We start from the raw sequence: 18,970 nt of genomic DNA, 5'->3' as shown, positions 1-18,970 counted from the left end.
CTAAACTGGAAAAAAAAAATGAAAATGAAAACAGAAAGAGGAGTCTGCTGTAATTCTTCCCAATGCAATGGTGTTGCATGCCTGCCTGCACAGCTGACCTGCGACTGCTGAGGATCCCAGCCCAGGCTTGCCCACCCAGGAGCCCCTGTCTGTGGGTGCCTCTCCTCTTCCCTTCTTTAACTTACTCCAGCCTGAGCCCAGCAGTGAGCCTCTCCTTCAGTTCCACACTCTCATCTTTCCCAAAGCAGCAATTAACCAACAGCACAAGAACGGCCTCTGAATCTTTCCTTTCTCGAATGGTTTGGCTACAAAATAGCAAGACTGGTTTTCCTGTCTTGGTTATTGAAGTTCTACATTCTTGGAATCACACTCCATGTATTCATCTGCTTTTGCCAGCTAACCTATAGGAATTGGTAGGGGGAGAATTTCAGTTAGTGAGGTTATTTGGGCGCCAGTTGGGGTCTTGATGATCTCTCAGGTCATCTCACTTAATAAGGTAGTCATGCTCCCCTAGCCAGGTCCCACTCTGCATGAATCACACAGGCCTCTGTCCAGAGATGTTACCTTTGCTGCAACGAACAAAGGCAAGTTTCTCTCCAGCATTTTGCAGGGCAGTTTTGTTTCAATGTTAAGAATCAAACATCCACAATTACAGGTAACAAATCTTTCTTTCACCATATCCTTTATGAAATAGCTAAAGGTGTTCCAGAAGTTTGTTGGATTCTATCTGAAGACAGATAATTACTTGAAGGATTCTAATAATGACAAAACAATTTTGACTTTTATTTTTTAGGAGATTTCTCTTATAGCAATAATGTCTAAAATATGCAGAAAAGCATAGTTTAAAAAAATAATGTGGTTTTTAAACCGGGGTTAGACATATACTACTGAAAAATCCTAGGAGTATAGAGATCCAGAAAGATAGGAAATGATTGCTATGTTAAGCATTCAATTTTACATCTCTTTTCAAAGAGATTAATTTAACCTATGAAGCATATTGTCTTACATAGCCAATCCTGAAATGATATGATATCCAACAGCTATCCTACCCCCATATATTTGCCAAGATCTTTGATAATCTTGCTGCAGTAAGATAAAGTTGTACTGAATTATGCTTGCCAAGAAATCATACCCATTCTGAGAAAAAGCTCCAGTATATTCTTGAGATCCATCTATTGTACAATTCCTCAGAGGCAAAATAGATTGGGGAGAAGTGGCAGGTCTTAAAAGCATCACATATCCATGTGATTTGTCAATATGCAAGATATGAATAACAAAGATTTATTTATAATCAGAGTCTTATCCTTAGAAATATCAGGATCCTGCAAACATTTATTTAGATCCCAAAAGAAAATAGAAGTGCCATTCCCACTTGACCTAAAAAAGAATATATAGAAGCCTTTTCCACACAGTTTTAAAACTAGTCACACAGAAAAAGGCTTGCAAAAAATGTCAGAATGTTAGAACTAATGGTGATTTCTATTTTCTTCTTCCAACTTTTTAATAATTTGTTAAATTATTTTCAATGGGAATTTACTACTTTTAGAATAGAAAATGAAACTCCAAAAAGCTAAGCAACTACATAAAAAAAAAAAATCTTGAAGTAGTCTCCATTGAAACAAGCATAAAGAGATATTTCACCCGCAAAGGTTGCAGCAGGCACTTTAGTCTAGCATGTGATATATGCTGGTGCTCATCAGCGCTGCAGCACAAGAGGCCAGTTGTAAGTCTGTTACAGAATCTGACAATTTCATCACTACCCAGAGGTCATGGCATGTCTTTTGGTACCTACCATCCTCCACATCCCTTACATATGCCCTCTCATTTAAGCATCACAGCCACTTTTTTTATTTAAATTCTTTATTATTGAAAGTATTATATATGTCTCCTTTTTCCCCCCATTGACCTCTCCGGGGCTGCTCCCTTCCCCCCAGCAAAAGCCCTCATCCCCCTACTGTCTGTGTCCATTGGTTATACGGAAACAGCCTAAGTGCCCATTAGCAGATGAGTGGATTAAAAACCTGTGGTACATCTACACAATGGAATACTATGCTGCTGTAAAAAAGAAAGAATTCTTACCATTTGCAACAGCATGGATGGACCTGGAGAGCATTAGGCTAAGCAAAATAAGCCATTCAGAAAAGGATAAATACCACATGATCTCACTCATTTGTGGAATATAATGAACAACATAAACTGATGAACAAAAATAGATCCAGAGACATAGAAACATTGAACAGACCATCAAACCTCAGAGGGAAGGGAAGGGAGAGTGAGAGGGGGGTTGGTAAGAGATCAACCACAGCCACTTTTAAAAGTCGATTTGCATCCCCATTTTACAGATAAGAATGACTAGGCAGCTTGCTCAAGGTAAAGTGTTCAGGAGCTACTCTGAGGTCATATCTGTCAAGCTCTTGATTTTTCTCTGTACCCCTGCCAAACATACTCTAAGAGACAATGGAACAAGTGTTTGCTTTGGGAGTTCTAGTGTTGATGAGCTTGTCCAATGTCAAAAACATGAAGCCATTTGCAAAACCCTCTTTTTTCTTACCTGCAGGGGGGCAATGGGGACCTTTGAAGGAATAAAAAAGTCTTACATTATATCACACATCTATCAGATGGAGAGAAATGAAGCTATTGCTGCTAATCCTATCTAATAATAGACAAACATGGTAATTGACCGTACCTTCACTACACCTCCCATTGGCTAATCAGCGTGATATGCAAATTAACCGCCAACAAAGATGGTAGTTAATTTGCATACGTGGGTGTGAAGCGGTGGAGTGAAGACTGAAGGCAGCTCTGGCCAGAGCAGCAAAGGCTTGAAGGCGGTTCCGGCCAGAGCAGAGAAGGCTTGAAGGTGGCTCAGGCAGGAGCAAAGGCCTGGGTCCCAGGTGCCGGAGGAAAACCGGTGCCGGCAGCCAGAGGAAGGGAAGGCCTATTGCACAAAACTTTTCATGCAACAGGCCTCTAATAATAATAATAATAATAATAATAATAATAATAATATGCAACCATGACTCTGAGAAGTTTCATATATGACCACTTATGCATTTGTCAATGTGAAGAAGTAGTTTTTTGTTTTGTTGATCATCACCCGAGGATATTTTTCCATTGATTTTTTAGAGAGAGGGAAGGAGGAAGGCAGAGAGAGAGAGAGAGAGAGAGAGAGAGAGAGAGAGAGAAACTGATGTGAAAGAGATACATCTATTGGTTCCTCCCTCATGCACCCTGACCGGGGCCTGGGATCAAACCAACAATCCAGGTACATGTACCCTTGACCAGGAATTGAACCCAAGACTCTTTGGTGCATGGCACAATGCTCTAACCACTGAGCAATGCCAGCCAGGGCTGAAGAGGTAGTTTTTAAAAGGAAATTCTAATAACTTCACTCACTCTGTTAGATTACCTATGATTCTGGGTAAAGGTGTTGCCATCTCCCAAATAATCTATAATTAACTGAGTTGTGTTCAATATAGAAGAAACCAACCAGCCCAAGAGACTGTTTAAAATGGCCTATTCATTAATTTTACTTTCAAAAAGCATTTACTAGGCACCTGCAGCATTCAGATCCTGAAGACAGCAGCCAATGTACAAACATTTGAGCAACCATATTATGTTGCCCTCCAGGAATCTTCGAGCTACTTTAGGGTTAGGGGCTGCCTCTGAGAATAGAGAGAGGAAATGGGAAGGAGAGGAGGTGGATGCTGTAGCTCTTTCTGTAATGTTGTTTTGCTTCCTTACAAAGAGAGGTGCAGAGCAAATATGGCAAAAGTATGGCCGTCATAAAATCTAGATGGTGGACACATCAATGTTTTCCAGATTACTTATAATATTTTAGTATATTCAAAATATTTTTTAATTTAAATGTTTTTAATTTAACAATTTACAATGTAGCTTCAAAAACATATTTTGTTATTAAGGGCCACCCCACAAGGTTCTGTGGCCAGATACACAAATTTGTCACAGGTTTCAAATGAAAATTTAACATACCTTCCCTCATTCCATTCAAACATGTGGTAGAGCAGTATTTTAGAGCAAAGAATTGGTTCAAATCCCAGCTCTTTGAACATACAAGCTCTGTTACCTTGGGCAAGTTATTTGCTAAAAAAGGAACTTGCCTCCCATTCTGTCTGCAAAATGCGTATTCCCTATTGTAAAAGGAATATGAGTCACATGGCATTTACTGTTATGTCCCCACCCTACCTCTCAGTCCTCAACTAGAAAACATGGGGGAGGGGGGTTTCATCCACCAGAATCTTAAGAGGAAATCAGCTGCTTCTCCAGATAAGAGCTGAGACATAAAATTGGCAGAGGGCCTGGGAGCAGGCAAAGAAGAACCATGCGTCTCATCCTGCCTGTGGGTTTGATCACTACCGCCCTGGCCATTGCTCCTGTCCGCTTCGACAAGTAACTCTCACCACCCTGTGTTGTGGTCTCTGTGTGGGAAGAGGATTAAGGAATGCGCTTTGCAGTTCACATTTTTCATCTTTTGCTTTCGTGTAGGGAGAAGGTGTTCCGTGTGAAACCCCAGGATGAAAAACAAGCAAACATCCTAAAGGACTTGGCCAAAACCAACAAGGTAAAGGATTTAAAGAGATAGTTTATCTTTTCTTTCTGTTCTCTAAAAGTTGCTTCTTTTTCATGTTTAATGTCCAAAGACAAAGGTAAGGGGAAGAGGCAGGCACTACTTGGATAATTCAGATAATTGCCAGTACTTCCTAGGTTTTATTTTTGTTTTTGATTTTCCCTAGGCTATCACTTCCACTTTTCCTCCCAAAAGCCTTTTTCTAGTCAAAATTCCTCCCTGCTAGTGCTTTGCCCACTCTATTGTGTTCACTCCCATCCCAGTCTTCACCCATGGCATCATTTCTGTTACAGTATTAATAACTGCCTAGAGGCCCGGTGCACAAAAATTTGTGCACTCGGGGGGGAGGGGGGTCCCTCAGTCCGGCCTGTGCCCTCTCGCAGTCTGGGACCCCTCGGGAGATAACAACCTGCTGGCTTAGGCCTGCTCTCAGGTGGCAGAGGGAAGGCCCAATCCCTAGGTGCAGCCCCTGGTCGGGCTCAGAGCAGGGCCAATTGGGGAGTTGGGGAGCCGCCCCCTGTCATGCACAGAGCAGGGCGATCGGGAGGTTGTGTGCCACCCCTAGTCACGCTCTCAGGGTAGGGCCGATTGGGGGGTTGGGGCACCTTCCGTGTCACACTCAAGGCAGGGTTGATGGGGAGGTTGCGGCGCCACCCCGTCACGCAGAGAGCAGGGCCAATCAGGGGGTTGGGGCACCACACCCTGTCACACACAGAGCCGCAGGGCTATCAGGGGGTTGGGGAGCTCCCCCCTAACAGGCACAGAGCAGGGCTGATCAGGGGATTGGGGCGCCTTCCCCTGTCACGAACAGAGCAGGGTGGATAGGGAGGTTGTGGCCCCGCCCCCTGTCACACACAGAGCCGCAGGGCCATCAGGAGGTTTGGGTGCTGCCCCCTGTCACGCTGATCCTGGTGCCAGGAGGCCTTGCGGCTCCGCTGATCCCGGTGCTGGGAGGCATATTACCCTTTTACTATATAGGGTAGAGGCCTGGTGCACGGGTGGGTGCAGGCTGGTTTGCCCTGAAGGGTGTCCTGGATCAGGGTGGGGGTCCCCACTGGGGTGCCTGGCCAGCCTGGGTGAGGGGATGATGGCTGTTTGCAGCTGGTCACACACCCTTCAGGGTGGGGGTCCCCACTGGGGTTCCTGGCCAGTCTGGGTGAGGAGCTGAGAGCTGTTTTCAGGCTGGGGGTGACTGAAGCTCCCAACTGCTCCTTTTTTTCTTTTTTTCTTTTTTATTCTGGGCCAGCTTTAGCTTTGAGGCTTGGCTCCAGCTCTTAGGCCTCCGCTGCTGAAAGTAGGTTTCTGGCCTTTGCTTACAATGTTGCGATCCTGCTGGCTGAAGCCCGGCGACTAAAGCAGGTTTCTGGGGTTTTGTTTAGCTTCTATATTTGTTACATAGTTGCTTAGAGTTGCGGCTCAGAGGCCTGCAGCGGCAGGCGGGGAACGTTGGAGTCCTCCGTCACTGAAGCAAGCAAGCCTCATGTTAGTTTCAAGCTGCCTGGCTGCCTGCCGCCATCTTGGCTGGCAGTTAATTTGCATATTGTCCTGATTAGCCAATGGAAAGGGTAGCGGTCGTATGCTAATTACCATGTTTCTCTTTTATTAGATAGAATAACAGTACTAAATTAAGATGTGACCCTTCCCTCTCCTCTGTCCAAAAAGAAACAAAGTCAGACCAGTCTTTTAAAATATAACAGAATAACATAATCATTTTATCATCCATTCAGCTGCTCCTATACAAAGGCACATGTGCCAGCCACTTTGCATACATCATTTCAAATTCTCCAACAGATTTTCTGTGTCTGTGTCATAATCTAACCCATTTAAAACACAAAAATTGAAGCTCAAAGACAGAAAATTAAATAATCAAGATTAAACACCAGATATAAACCCAGAACCAAATCTGGGATTTATTCTAGTTCCAAATACCTTATCTCCACTTCAAATCAATCAAAAGTTCCACCTACTATAATTCCCAAATATTTTTCAAATCCACATTTTTCTGTCCATTCCCCTGTCACTGCCAAGTTTATGTTGGCTCTATCTCTTACTGTAACAATTTCAATAACCCCTGAGCTAGTATTCAGTCTTAGTCTTTTCTCCCACACAACCAGTCCACATGGCGACCTAACCGCTCTCTCTAAAACTTGATGATTGCATTCCTCCAACTGAAGCTTTTTCATGAGAGGCAGCCAATTATGGAAAGAGTATGGTCTTCAAAGGTTCCAAACCCAGCTATGTGGCCTTTGGCAAGTTACTTAACCTCTCTGCATCTCAATTTCCTTTTTCATCAAAGATTAAGTATGCTAACATTTGGGGAGCACTCAGTAGTGGCCTGGCCATAATAAGCTCCAGAGTCCCTCAGAATCTGCCACCTCTGCAGTCTCCCGCTCCTCCACCATCTTTCTCTAAAAACTCCACGAACACCAAAAACTCACCCACTTTGGCCCTGCACACCTTTGTACAGGAGGAATGCTTCCTTCTGTACTTGGCTAACTCTTATTCTTCAAGACCCAGCTCAGGCAGAGTCTCCTGCAGGAAGTCTTCTTGGTCCACCAACTCTCATGTCCAGCTTGCATTGCTTCCTGTGCTCTGGGAATGCTTGTGCTTTTCCCTCGCATTGCTCAGCATGTTGGAAATGCATATGTCTCTCACAATGAACTTCTTGCTTATATTAAGTCCTTTATTAGCCTCCACAATAATGACATCCAGTTCTGTGCCTGGTGCTTAATAAATGCTCATGAAAGTTCACTATCCCTGAATGCCTGTTCCACATTACCCTGTTATGACAGAGAAACTGCTGTGTGGTTAGATAGCCCTGCATAATTCACCTTTAAACCACTACTTCTCTCCTATGTCCAATTCATCTGTAGCTTTTTGATCAAAACAAACCAATAAATATTAGTTAGTTCAGAGCAGCCTCATAATCATTAACTGAGTTACAGTGGCATTCAACTCAGAAATGGCCAGGTAGATTTAGATGTGCCCAAAAGCCTGTTGTGATGAGTGGAAATTGGGCATTTTCTTCACATTTCTCATATTTTGTATTTGAATATGATTTAAAGAACAGCAAGAACTGGAATTTTCTCAAATTTATATTAATCTGAATGCTATCCTTCCAGTCACCAAAGTTCTGATATTCTCAGCCAGAGGAATTAACAATTGATAAATGCCTTCATGTCCCAGTTCTCATAGCCATTTCACAATCTGCACAACATCTCATGGATCCTTGTTAGCCTTATTTTCAGGGAAGCAAACTGAAACTCAAAGAGTTATGGTGATTTGCCTAAGGACATACTGCTAGAAAAATGACAGGCTAAATATTATGCCTTCTGTTGGACACAAACATTCCAAGAATTCCAGAATTTACAGGGATATTTGGTTTTAAGGCTTGAATTGGGAAGGAGAATAGGGAACCATTTATTTAATTTATATTCCCAATTAGAGACAGATGCTCTGACTAAATCAATTATAAAACAATCCAAATCAACCCCAAGATGGTGGAACAAAACAAATTAACCAAAAGTTGTTAATTCTTTTTGCATTTATAGATAACACTACAGGCCCGGTGCACAAAAATTTGTGCACTCGGGGAGATCCCTCAGCCCGGCCTGTGCCCTCTCGCAGTCTGGGACCCCTCAGGGGATGTCCATGTGCTGGCTTAGGGCCACTCCCCGGGGGATTGGGCCTAAGCTGGCAGTCAGACATCCCTCTGGCAGCCCGGGAGCCCTCGGGGGATGTCTACTTGCCAGCGGGGAGCAGGTCTAAGCTGCAATCAGACATCCTTAGCCCTGCTGAGGAGGCAGGAGAGGCTCCCACCACCACCGCTGTACTGGCAGCCATTAGCCTGGCTTGTGGCTGAGCAGAGCTCCCCCTGTGGGAGTGCACTGACCACCAGAGGGCAGCTCCTGCATTGAACGTGTGTCATAGTGACCAGTCATTCCCAGTCGTTTTGCTGTTAGGGTCAATTTGCATATTACCCTTTTATTATATAAAATAAAGGCCTGGTGGGTGGGTGGGGGCCAGCTGGTTTGCCCTGAAGGGTGTCCCGGATCAGGGTGGGGGTCCCGCTGGGGTGCCTGGCCAGCCTAGGTGAGGGCCTGATGGCTGTTTGCAGGCTGGCCACAGCCCCTTCAGGGTGTGGGTCCCCGCTGGGGTGCCTGGCCAGCCTGGATGAGGGGCTGATGGCTGTTTGCAGGCTGGTCCATGGCCCCCAGCCTCTCAATCTCCCAGCGAGGTTAGCTGGAAGCAGGTATCTGGGATTTATTTATCCTCTATAATTGAAACTTTGTTGCCTTTAGCGGAGGCCACAGCCAGCCAGGGCAGGCGGGAAACTTGGCTTCCTCCATTGCTGGAGCAACCAAGCCTCCTGCTTGCTCCAGCTCAGTGGCTGCCGGCCGCCATCTTGGTTGGGTTAATTTGCATATTGTCACTCTGATTGGCTGTTGGGCATGGCTTGGGGCGTAGTGGCGGTGCAGTCAATTTACATGTTTCTCTTTTATTAGATTAGACTAGAGGCCCGGTGCACAAAAATTTGTGCACTCGGGGAGGAGGGGGGTCCCTCAGCCCAGCCTGTGCCCTCTCGCAGTCTGGGACCCCTTGGGAGATAACGACCTGCTGGCCTAGGCCTGCTCCCAGGTGGCAGAGGGCAGGCCCAGTCCCTAGGTGCAGCCCCTGGTCGGACTCAGAGCAGGGCCGATTGGGGAGTTGGGGCACCTTCCCCTGTCATGCACAGAGCAGGGAAGATTGGGAGGTTGCGATGCCACCCTCAGTCACGCTCAGGGTAGGGACGATTGGGGGGTTGGGGCACCGTCCCCTGTCACACTCAAGGCAGGGTCGATGGGGAGGTTGCGGCGCCACCCCCTGTCACGCACAGAGCAGGGCTCGTCAGGGGGGTTGGGGCTCCATACCCTGTCATACACAGAGCAGGGCCAATCAGGGAGTTGGGGCATTGCCCCCTGTCACGCACAGAGCAGGGCCCATCAGGGGGGTTGGGGCTCCGTACCCTGCCACGCACAGAACAGGGTCAATCAGGGGGTTGGGGAGCTCCCCCCTGTCATCCACAGAGCAGGGCCGATCAGGGGGTTGAGGAGCTCCCCCCTGTCACTCACAGAGTAGGGCAGATAGGGGAGTTGGGGCACCGTCCCATGTCACAGTCAGGGCAGGGCGGATCAGGGGGTTGGGGAGCTCCCCCCTAACAGGCACAGAGCAGGGCTGATCAGGGGATTGGGGCGCCTTCCCCTGTCACGAACAGAGCAGGGCAGATAGGGAGGTTGTGGCCCCGCCCCCTGTCACACACAGAGCCGCAGGGCAATCAGGGGGTTTGGGCGCTGCCCCCTGTCACGCTGATCCCAGTGCCAGGAGGCCTCTCAGCTCCGCTGATCCCAGTACTGGGAGGCCTTGTGGCTCCGCTGATCCCGGTACTGGGAGGCATATTACCCTTTTACTATATAGGATAGAGGCCTGTTGCATGGGTGGGGGCTGGCTGGTTTGCCCTGAAGGGTGTCCTGGATCAGGGTGGGGGTCCCCACTGGGGTGCCTGGCCAGCCTGGGTGAGGGGATGATGGCTGTTTGCAGCTGGTCACACATCCTTCAGGGTGGGGGTCCCCACTGGGGTGCCTGGCCAGTCTGGGTGAGGGGCTGAGGGCTGTTTTAAGGCCGACTGAAGCTCCCAACTGCTCATTTTTTTCTTTTCTTTTTTTTAATTCTGGGCCAGGTTTAGCTCTGGCTCCAGCTCTGAGGCCTCTGCTGCTGAAAGAAGGTATCTGGTTTGTTTGCGTTCTATAATCAAAACAATGTATAACTCCAGCTCTGAGATCCCGGGCTCGCTGAAAGCAGGTTTCTGGGGTTTTGTTTAGCTTCTATATTTGTTACAATGTTTCTTAAACTGCAAGCTCAGAGGCCTGCAATGCAGGCGGGGGAACATTGGAGTCCTCCGTCACTGAAGCAAGCAAGCCTCATGTTAGTTTCAAGCTGCCTGGCTGCCGGCCGCCATCTTGGCTGGTAGTTAATTTGCATATTTTGCTGATTAGCCAATGGGAAGAGTAGCGGTCGTACGCCAATTACCATGTTTCTCTTTTATTAGATAGGATATCCTGCAAGAGTGACTGGCACAAATGGTTTCTTTCCCACTTTATAATAGTCAACAGATCTTAAATATATTTGCAAAAATCTCATAAGCTTATTAAGAGTAGGGCCCATACCTTAGTCACATTGAACCCACATTCCTTCATGGTGTATGACACATAGTCATTTATTAATAAATTTATTGTTTGAGCAAACAAACAATTGAAACTAACATTGAACTCCTCTCCACAGCTTGACTTCTGGTATCCAGATGCCACCCACGTGGCTGTTAATATGAGGGTGGATTTCCGAGTTAGTGAAAAGGAATCCCAGTCCATCCAGTTTGTCTTGGATCAAAATAAAATGCACTATGAGTAAGTTCTATTATTCAATATTCAAATGTGTTAGATATTCAAAGTTTGGGGAGTCTTGAAATTGAAAGGGAAGTCTATTTTTTAATAGGGGGGGATGGGAGGGGGAGAAAGCTGTATCTACCACATAAAACTTACAATTACTTCCAAACAGACTATTGAGGCCTGACTATAGAGGTGATGAAATCAAACTTGGCCAATCAACTTCCATCTTATGTTTGTTCTGATCTGCAAGAATGACAATTATGTACCTCTGCCATCTCTAAAAACCAACCCCTAGTGAGGACAGAGTGCATGTGAGCAGGCATAGATGGTTTAGCCACATTCATCACCCCAACAGGAAATCGCCCAGAGCTTAGAATCAGATGCTACTGGTGACCACCAGCACCATATTTTTGTATTTGAATTCTCCTGATACATAAAAAAAGACCCAAATTATAGTGTTCATCTTTAAGTCAGAGATGAGAGAATGTAAAATACATAGTAAATAAATAATTTTTATGAAAGAAATTCTTTCTCAGGCAAAGCAAAAGCAAGCAATAGAATAAGATAAATCCAAGAGGAGAGAATTTTCAAATGGCCAAAGATGCCAAAATGAGTCATTGTGTTCCCAGCCATGGGCCATGCACTGCCTGGGCCCTGGGGCAGTGAACAAAAAGGGAGCCCAGCAATGAATATTACAAATCAACACAATATAGGAAGCAAAATGTGTTATTATACTTTCAAACATTTAGTGATTTAAAGTACTAAAGGGTCCCATCTTAACTCCCTCAGCCCTAATCAGTCCTGGAGTCCCCTCACCACTAAAAACACTGCTAAACACTAGTCCTTTCTCTAGGACCTGCCATTTCATGCCCCTGCTACCTAACTTAGTACTGTTACTCAAGAGGCCTCTTCCAGATAAGACAAAGATCCCATCATCCACTGCAGAGCATTTCCTGCTGTCATCACAACTTGGTTGCATTATGATATTGCTACAATATCCTCAGTAAATATAAACTCTATTGAAATTAAGGAAAGACATGTAAGACAAGTTGAAAAACATTCTTGTTCTTGGCTTGATGGCTTAAAAAAGTAGCAGGCTGTTATTAATCTCTGTCTTTGTTTTTGCTGTTGTTTCCAGAGGGATATGAAACAATTGAAGTTAATAAATGGGAAGAACATATTCAAAGTTAATTTATACCAAAGTTGGCTTAACTCTTTTTAAGTAATACATCAACATGTGCTTTTCTATGTTTTTATAAATTGCACCATTAAATTAGAATAGTTACTTGATAAGTATACGTCCAAGTTATCAGGAATCAGTAGTGCATTATGAATTCTCTGCTTATGCTAAGGTTCAGATGACATCTGGATACTTTCTTCTAAAAGACACTGTCTTTCCACCCTATATAACTATTGGTGACTGTCTCTTGATTCACTTCATGGCCAGATCCTCATAATAGTGTGTTTTTCAATTTGTCTTATGCCAAGATACATCCTTGCTATCCACATCAAGAACCAAAGTGTTAAACTACCTATAAAATTTAGTTTTATCTAATTAGGACATCATTTCTAGAAATTAGTCCAAATTAACAAGGGTTGTAGGAAAGCCACATAATTAGATAGTTACCTTACTCAGAAATATAAATATGTAAAGTGATCCGTGCAGACAAGAACTATTTAAAATCTTGTCTCCAAGTAACAATTATATAGATAATTTTTTATTTGCATATTAATTATATGTGTTACTTGGTGTCAGTCAGTAAGCGAAGAAAGTTCTAAGAACAGAAATATCTGATTAGACCCAGGCACCAGTCTGAATAAAACCACATTCTGAGACTGGTTTGACACAATGATTTACCTGGATAACCTTCATTAAACAGTGCAACAACAACAAATAATATGTATATACTAACAAACCTGAACAGACTGGTGGAAAAATATCTAAAGGAAAGTACGTTCATTCAACTAAGCTTAAAGGGGCACACACCATATTTGGATTCAGCAGTTAAAAACCCTTGTGTTTTTACTATATTTTTAATATTTTAGATATTTTTATTTTAGAGTCATTTTAGATCTTTTCTTTTATCAAAAGTTAAAAGTAGGACATCTGTAATACTTTCAAAAATAAAAATACATTTCTTAAAAAGTTAAAATTAGATGATAGAGTTGTTAATAAAAGGTAATTCAGAAAAATACTATTAATATAATAGTAAAAATAAAATGATACAATTAAGTAAAATCTTACTAAGATCCATTTAAGATTGTGTGGGAATTGCAAAAGAGATCTATATCAAACTGACACAGCAGTCAACACTTGACATTGATGTCTAATTATCTAATAATGTTCAGTCATACACAAATTCATACTTGAAATATATACATAGTCCTATAAAATTAATATTTTAATACAATAAGTCATTCTAATGTCTCATCCAATTCGTTTTCCTTCTGCTCTTTTTATATATTATTTGCCCAAGAGTAAAACAAGTATGTTGATACCTGCTCTAAATGTTGACGAGATGTTGGTCATAGTAGAAAGCAGCAGAGTGTGGTCCAGTCCCATTTACACCAGGCCTTAGGTATTTAACATGAAAAATTTACTTAACTTCTCTCCACCTCATTTTCTTCATCTTTAAAATGGCGTGTTGTAGAGCTTTCATGAAAATTTACTGAGATGATAAAATCGCTCTTTGTCTGGTTCCTTTACTTCTATTAAATCAAGTAGAGGAAGGACCACTTATATGTGTTTACACAATTGTGAGCACATGCACACACACATGCACACACACATGAACTATGTTTTCTCCTATACATACAGACCTATGATAAAGTTTGGTTTACAAGTTAAGTACCTTAAGAGATGAACAATAACTAATAATAAAATATAATAGTTATGACAATATGCTATAAATAAAAGTTATGTGAATGTGGTCTCTCTCAAAATATCTTATTGTTATATATATATTCACCCTTCTTGTGATGTGAAATATCATGCCTATGTAATAAGATGAAGTAAGGTACTCAGAATGGCATGCAATTTAAATATATGAATTGTTTATTTCTGGAATTTTCCATTTAATATTTTTGGACCATAGTTGACCACAGGTAACTGAAACCTTGTAGAACAAAACTGTGGATAAGGGGGAGACTTTTGTACACTAGCCCAGTTCTCCATCATTCCTTCTCTGTTCCTCTCTAAAAACAGCAGAAGGAGGGTGCCTTGACATGGTCAAGATAGGATTCATCCTGCCTCTTCTCTAAATTTCTCCTCTATTCCTAATATTGAGACACATGTTTCCAAGAGTGCTGGCCACTGGGCAAACTTTGCACAGCCTTAGTGGACTAAGGAAACTACAGGTTCAATGGCACTCTCCGAGGATTTATTTTACTCCTTATAATGGAGGTGGTGTTGTATAATGGTCCACAACTAGAGGTCAGATCTCTAGGTTCTAATCCCACTTCTATATTTTACCAATTGTGAAGACTTTGGAAATCTACCTAACCTGTATAAAAATGGGGGTGATAATGGTACCCTGTTAATAGTGCTGAAGTAAAGATTAAAAGATTAAATGTAAATGCCATACTGAGCAGAGTGCCTGGCACGTAAGAAAGACTGGATAAACATTAGCCATTCATAGCATTAAATCCTCAGTGATAATTATTTATCTTTTCAACTACATTTAGAAATATATTTAACAAATTAAGCAATTATTGGAGTTCAAAAATAATATTTGAGAGAAAGTAATTTGGTTTCATTTGTCTTAGCCTGGCTGCTGATTATTGGAAGGGCTCATGAAAATAATGTCTGGCCCTAGTTCTTAATTTTCAGCCTTGGACTTAAATTACAGTCCTAATATCAACAGTCTGGCATTGTTTGGTGTCCTCATGGTGCTGGCTTTGTGGAAAGGTCATATTTTAGCTCACACTATTTTGTTGCTAAATTGACAAGTATAAGTCTAAAACTATTCTTAGATACAAGCTTCCTGTTATTAATTAATACTGATTTATGTTACAAATCAACCTTTGGGAACATAAAATTTCTCTTTGGCCTGGTTCCTCTACTTCTATTAATTCAGGTAGAGCAAAAGCTACATCACCTCTTTAGAGCTTAAAATAATTAATTATGTCTGTAAAGACCACCCAAAATGTAATTTCCAACCTTCTCGGGCTTTGTGTGAGTTTTAGTGCAGCATGACCCACCTGATTCTGAAATTGTCACAATTTTTTTCTCAGAAATCCCAGGTTCATCATAAGTCAAAAGCCAAGCAAACAGTGAATTACATACAATATGCATAATAATGTGCTTGTCAGTGCTGTTAGTAGGAATCAATATTCATGAGAAGAATTTAGGCTCGTGCTAAATAAACTCTAACTAGGAGTATACCTCATTTATGTTCTTCCTCCTAACTCAGGTCAGTCAGTCAATCAGCATGAAGAAACTGAAAAGTAGATTGGGTGCTCAGTGTCACAGTTCATTATCATGAGAAATTGAAGAAATCAGAGTCAAACAAGTACATACCATCAAAGCCTAGTTTAAAGACATGTTAAAACTGTGAAGTGGTTGTCAGTTTTGTGACTCATCTTCACTATTATACTGAAGTTCTCTGGATGCCCATGACATGCCAAATACATTTCATATTTCACTTAATTTCATCTTCACCACAATCCTGCCTATTATGTTTGGTACCATTGTAAAAGTAAGTAATCAGAGAGATAATTAACCTGCCCAAGATCATAATAAATATTAAGTAGATAAACTGGGATTGAACACAAGAATGTCTGATCACAGAGCCTCTTCATATTAGATTCCTGCTTCCTTACTTGATAGAATTTATGAAAGTGAAAGAGTACACAATACTGTGCTAAATGACTAGGATAAATGTTTAAAATTAGACAGCATCCTCCTACATAGATACTGGAAAAAAGGAGAAAGTATAATTTTTTGCAGAATAACTACACAGAAACCCTGAAGATATAACTAAAATTCATCAAAAATAAAAGGATAGTTTTTATATTAATACAATGGCTAATAGATAAGTAAAAGCAAAGCAATATTTTTTTAATAAATAATAATCAGTTCCTACATTTAGTGGCAAAAGAGTCACTCACAAGACTAATAAAAATATATGAATAAACAAAAAATTACAAAATTTCACTGAAAAATAAAAAAGCTATATTATGCTTCAGTATTCATTACTAGAGGCCTGATGCACAAAATTTGTGCAAGGGTAAGTCTTCACAGCCCCAGCTGCCTCACAGCCCCGGTTGCCTTGGCTGCCTCTCAGCCCTCACATTCCCGGCCACCTCAGCCCTCGCAGCCCCGGCTTCATCCAGACAGTTGTCCTGTTGTTCAGCCATTCGGTCACTTTGCATATTATGTTTTTATTCTTATAGACTAGTGGCCCGGTGCACAAAATTTGTGCATGGGTGGGGGGGTGTCCCTCAGCCCGGGCTGCACCCTCTCCAATCTGGGACCCCTTGGAGGATGTCTGACTGCCGGTTTAGGCCCACAGGGATCAGGCCTAAACCAGCAGTCAGACATCCCTCTCGCAATCCGGGACCACTGGCTTCTAATCACTCACCTGCCTGCCTGCCTGCCTGATCACCCCTAACCACTCTGCCTGTTGGTCTGCTTGCCCCCAATTGCCACCCCCCACTGGCCTTCTCACCCCTAACTGCTCACCCTGCCAGCCTTATCACCCCCAACTGGTCCCCCCTGCCAGCCTGCTCACCCCTAACTGGCCCCTTCTGCCGGCCTCATGACCCCCAACTGCCCTCCCCAGCTGGCTTGATGGCCCCCAACTGCCCTCCCCTGACAGCCTCATGGCCTCCAACTGCCCCCCACTGCCGGCCTGCTCGCACCCAACTGCCCTCCCTTCCTGAACTGATCGACCCTAACCAGCCTCTGCCTCAGCCCTGCCACCATGGCTTTGTCCGGCAGGTCTCCTGGTCTAATTAGCATATCACCCTTTTATTATTATAGATAAGATTCTTCTCAAACTTATTCATAATCTAATACAATTCTAATCAAAAGTCCATTTTTCTAATAATTTCTAAAGTGATTCTGACAAGACATTTATTAAAAATAGGTGAAATTACTTAATAATGGAAACAAAAATGAGACTTATGAAAATTTAATATTAAAACTGTAATTAAGAAACCAAGATGGTGGCATAGGAAATACCGGAGATTGCTGCCTCCCACAACAACTTCAAAAATACAACTTAAAGATGGAACGGACATCATCCAGAACCACAGGAAGGCTGGCTGAGTGGAAATTCTACAACTAGAAGGAAAGAGAAAAGCATACCGAGACTCAGAGGAGGTGCGGTGCGGAAGTAAAATACAAAGATGCGGAGGTGCATGCGGAGAGGGCTGGCAGCTGAGGACACGATTGTCTTTTTCAATCGGGAGGGAGTCTCAAGCTCTGAGCTCCATTCCGGGTGAGTCTCTGGGGACCCAGACTCATACGCGAGAAACGGACGGTCTGGCATCGGTCGGAACTTGAGGGCAGCTTTCTCTCGGAGGTGCTCACAGCAATTGCTGGGGCCTCTGAGGGTAGGACTGAGAGCAGCCATAACTGCTCACTCTGCCTGCCCTGTTGATCCCCTGGAACCCCGCCCCGCCCAAGCCATGAACGGAAGCTTTTGCATATGAAAGGCCCGGCCCTTTGTAATCTGAAAATTACTTAACAAACTGCAGCTGGCCCAAGGCCCCAGGGCAACTTGCATTGCTTTACAGCTGGCTTCTGCTGGGTAGCCTCAGGCAGAGGCTAGAGTAGCACCTCCTTAGATCCAAGAGCCAGTGTACTCAGTGGTCAGAGTGGGACCATCCAATTACAACTCCTCAGATCCAAAAGGGACACACTCCAGGGGCAGACTCAATGAGCACCAAAGCCCCACTGAAGCAAGTCTTGCCCCAGAGGGTGTCTTCAGCACAGAAGTTCTCCCACCATGGACACAGCTGATTCTCACAGCCAATTGGCCTGGAGGTCAATTCCTCCCAGTGTTACCTACAACAATCAAGGCTTAACTACAATAAGACTGTGCACAAAGCCCACAAGGGTTGCACCAAGAGTGTCTACCTCAGGTAATTGGGGAGGCTGAGCCACTGGGCCCTATAGGACACCTAGCACAGAAAGCCACTCTATCGACACAGCGAAGCATAAAAAATGCCGAGACAAAGAAACAGGACACAAATGACAGAAATGGAGGAAAGCAAATGACTGGATATAGAGTTCAAAATCACACTGTTAAGGTTTTTCAAGAATTTTCTAGAAACCGCTGATAAACTTAATGAAACCCTCAAGAAATCCAGTGAGACCCTAGATGTTGTGATAAAGGACCAACTAGAAATTAAGCATACACTGACTGAAATAAAGAATATTATACAGACTCCCAATAGCAGACCAGAGGATCGCAAGAATCAAGTCAAAGATTTGAAATCCGAAGAAGCAAAAAACACCCAACCGGAAAAGCAAAATGAAAAAAGAATTTAAAATACAGATAGTGTAAGGAGCCTCTGGGATAGCTTCAAGTGTACCAATATCCGAATTATAGGGGTGCCAGAAGAAGGGAGAGAGAAAGATATTGAAAACCTATTTGAAAAAAGAATGACAGAAAACTTCCCCTACCTGGTGAAAGAAATAGACTTAAAAGTCCAGGAAGCGCAGAGAACCCCAAACAACAGGAATCCAAAGAGGACCACACCAAGACACATCATAATTAAAATTCCAAGAGCAAAAGACAAAGAGAGAATCCTAAAAGCAGCAAGAGAAAGACAGTCAGTTACCTACAAGGGAATACCCATACGACTGTTAGCTGATTTCTCAACAGAAACTTTGCAGGCCAGACGGGAGTGGCAAGAAATATTCAAAGTGATGAATGCCAAGAACCTACAACCAAGATTACTTTATCCAGCAAAGCTAGCATTCAGAATTGAAGGTCAGATAAAGAGCTTC

The 18,970-nt window shown here is 43.2% G+C and overlaps 1 protein-coding gene across 1 annotated transcript in view; it reads left to right on the top strand.

The window, feature by feature from the left end:
• Positions 1–4,342: 4,342 nt before the first annotated feature.
• CPA3 (carboxypeptidase A3) overlaps positions 4,343–18,970 on the top strand; it is a gene marked incomplete at its 5' end in the record, with an annotated part of 34,161 nt that continues 19,533 nt past the window's right edge. Inside the window, 3 exons of the mRNA XM_081088549.1 lie at positions 4,343–4,410; positions 4,507–4,582; positions 10,907–11,028. Of these exons, the coding sequence (XP_080944675.1) occupies positions 4,343–4,410; positions 4,507–4,582; positions 10,907–11,028 (266 nt within the window). The remainder of the gene's footprint in view (positions 4,411–4,506; positions 4,583–10,906; positions 11,029–18,970) is intronic.

The sequence above is a fragment of the Myotis nattereri genome (genome assembly GCF_964212035.1).
Source record: "Myotis nattereri genome assembly, chromosome: 3".
Taxonomy (NCBI): domain Eukaryota; kingdom Metazoa; phylum Chordata; class Mammalia; order Chiroptera; family Vespertilionidae; genus Myotis; species Myotis nattereri.
Note: the sequence above shows the minus strand (reverse complement) of the source record. Positions and strands in the feature narration are given on the sequence as shown.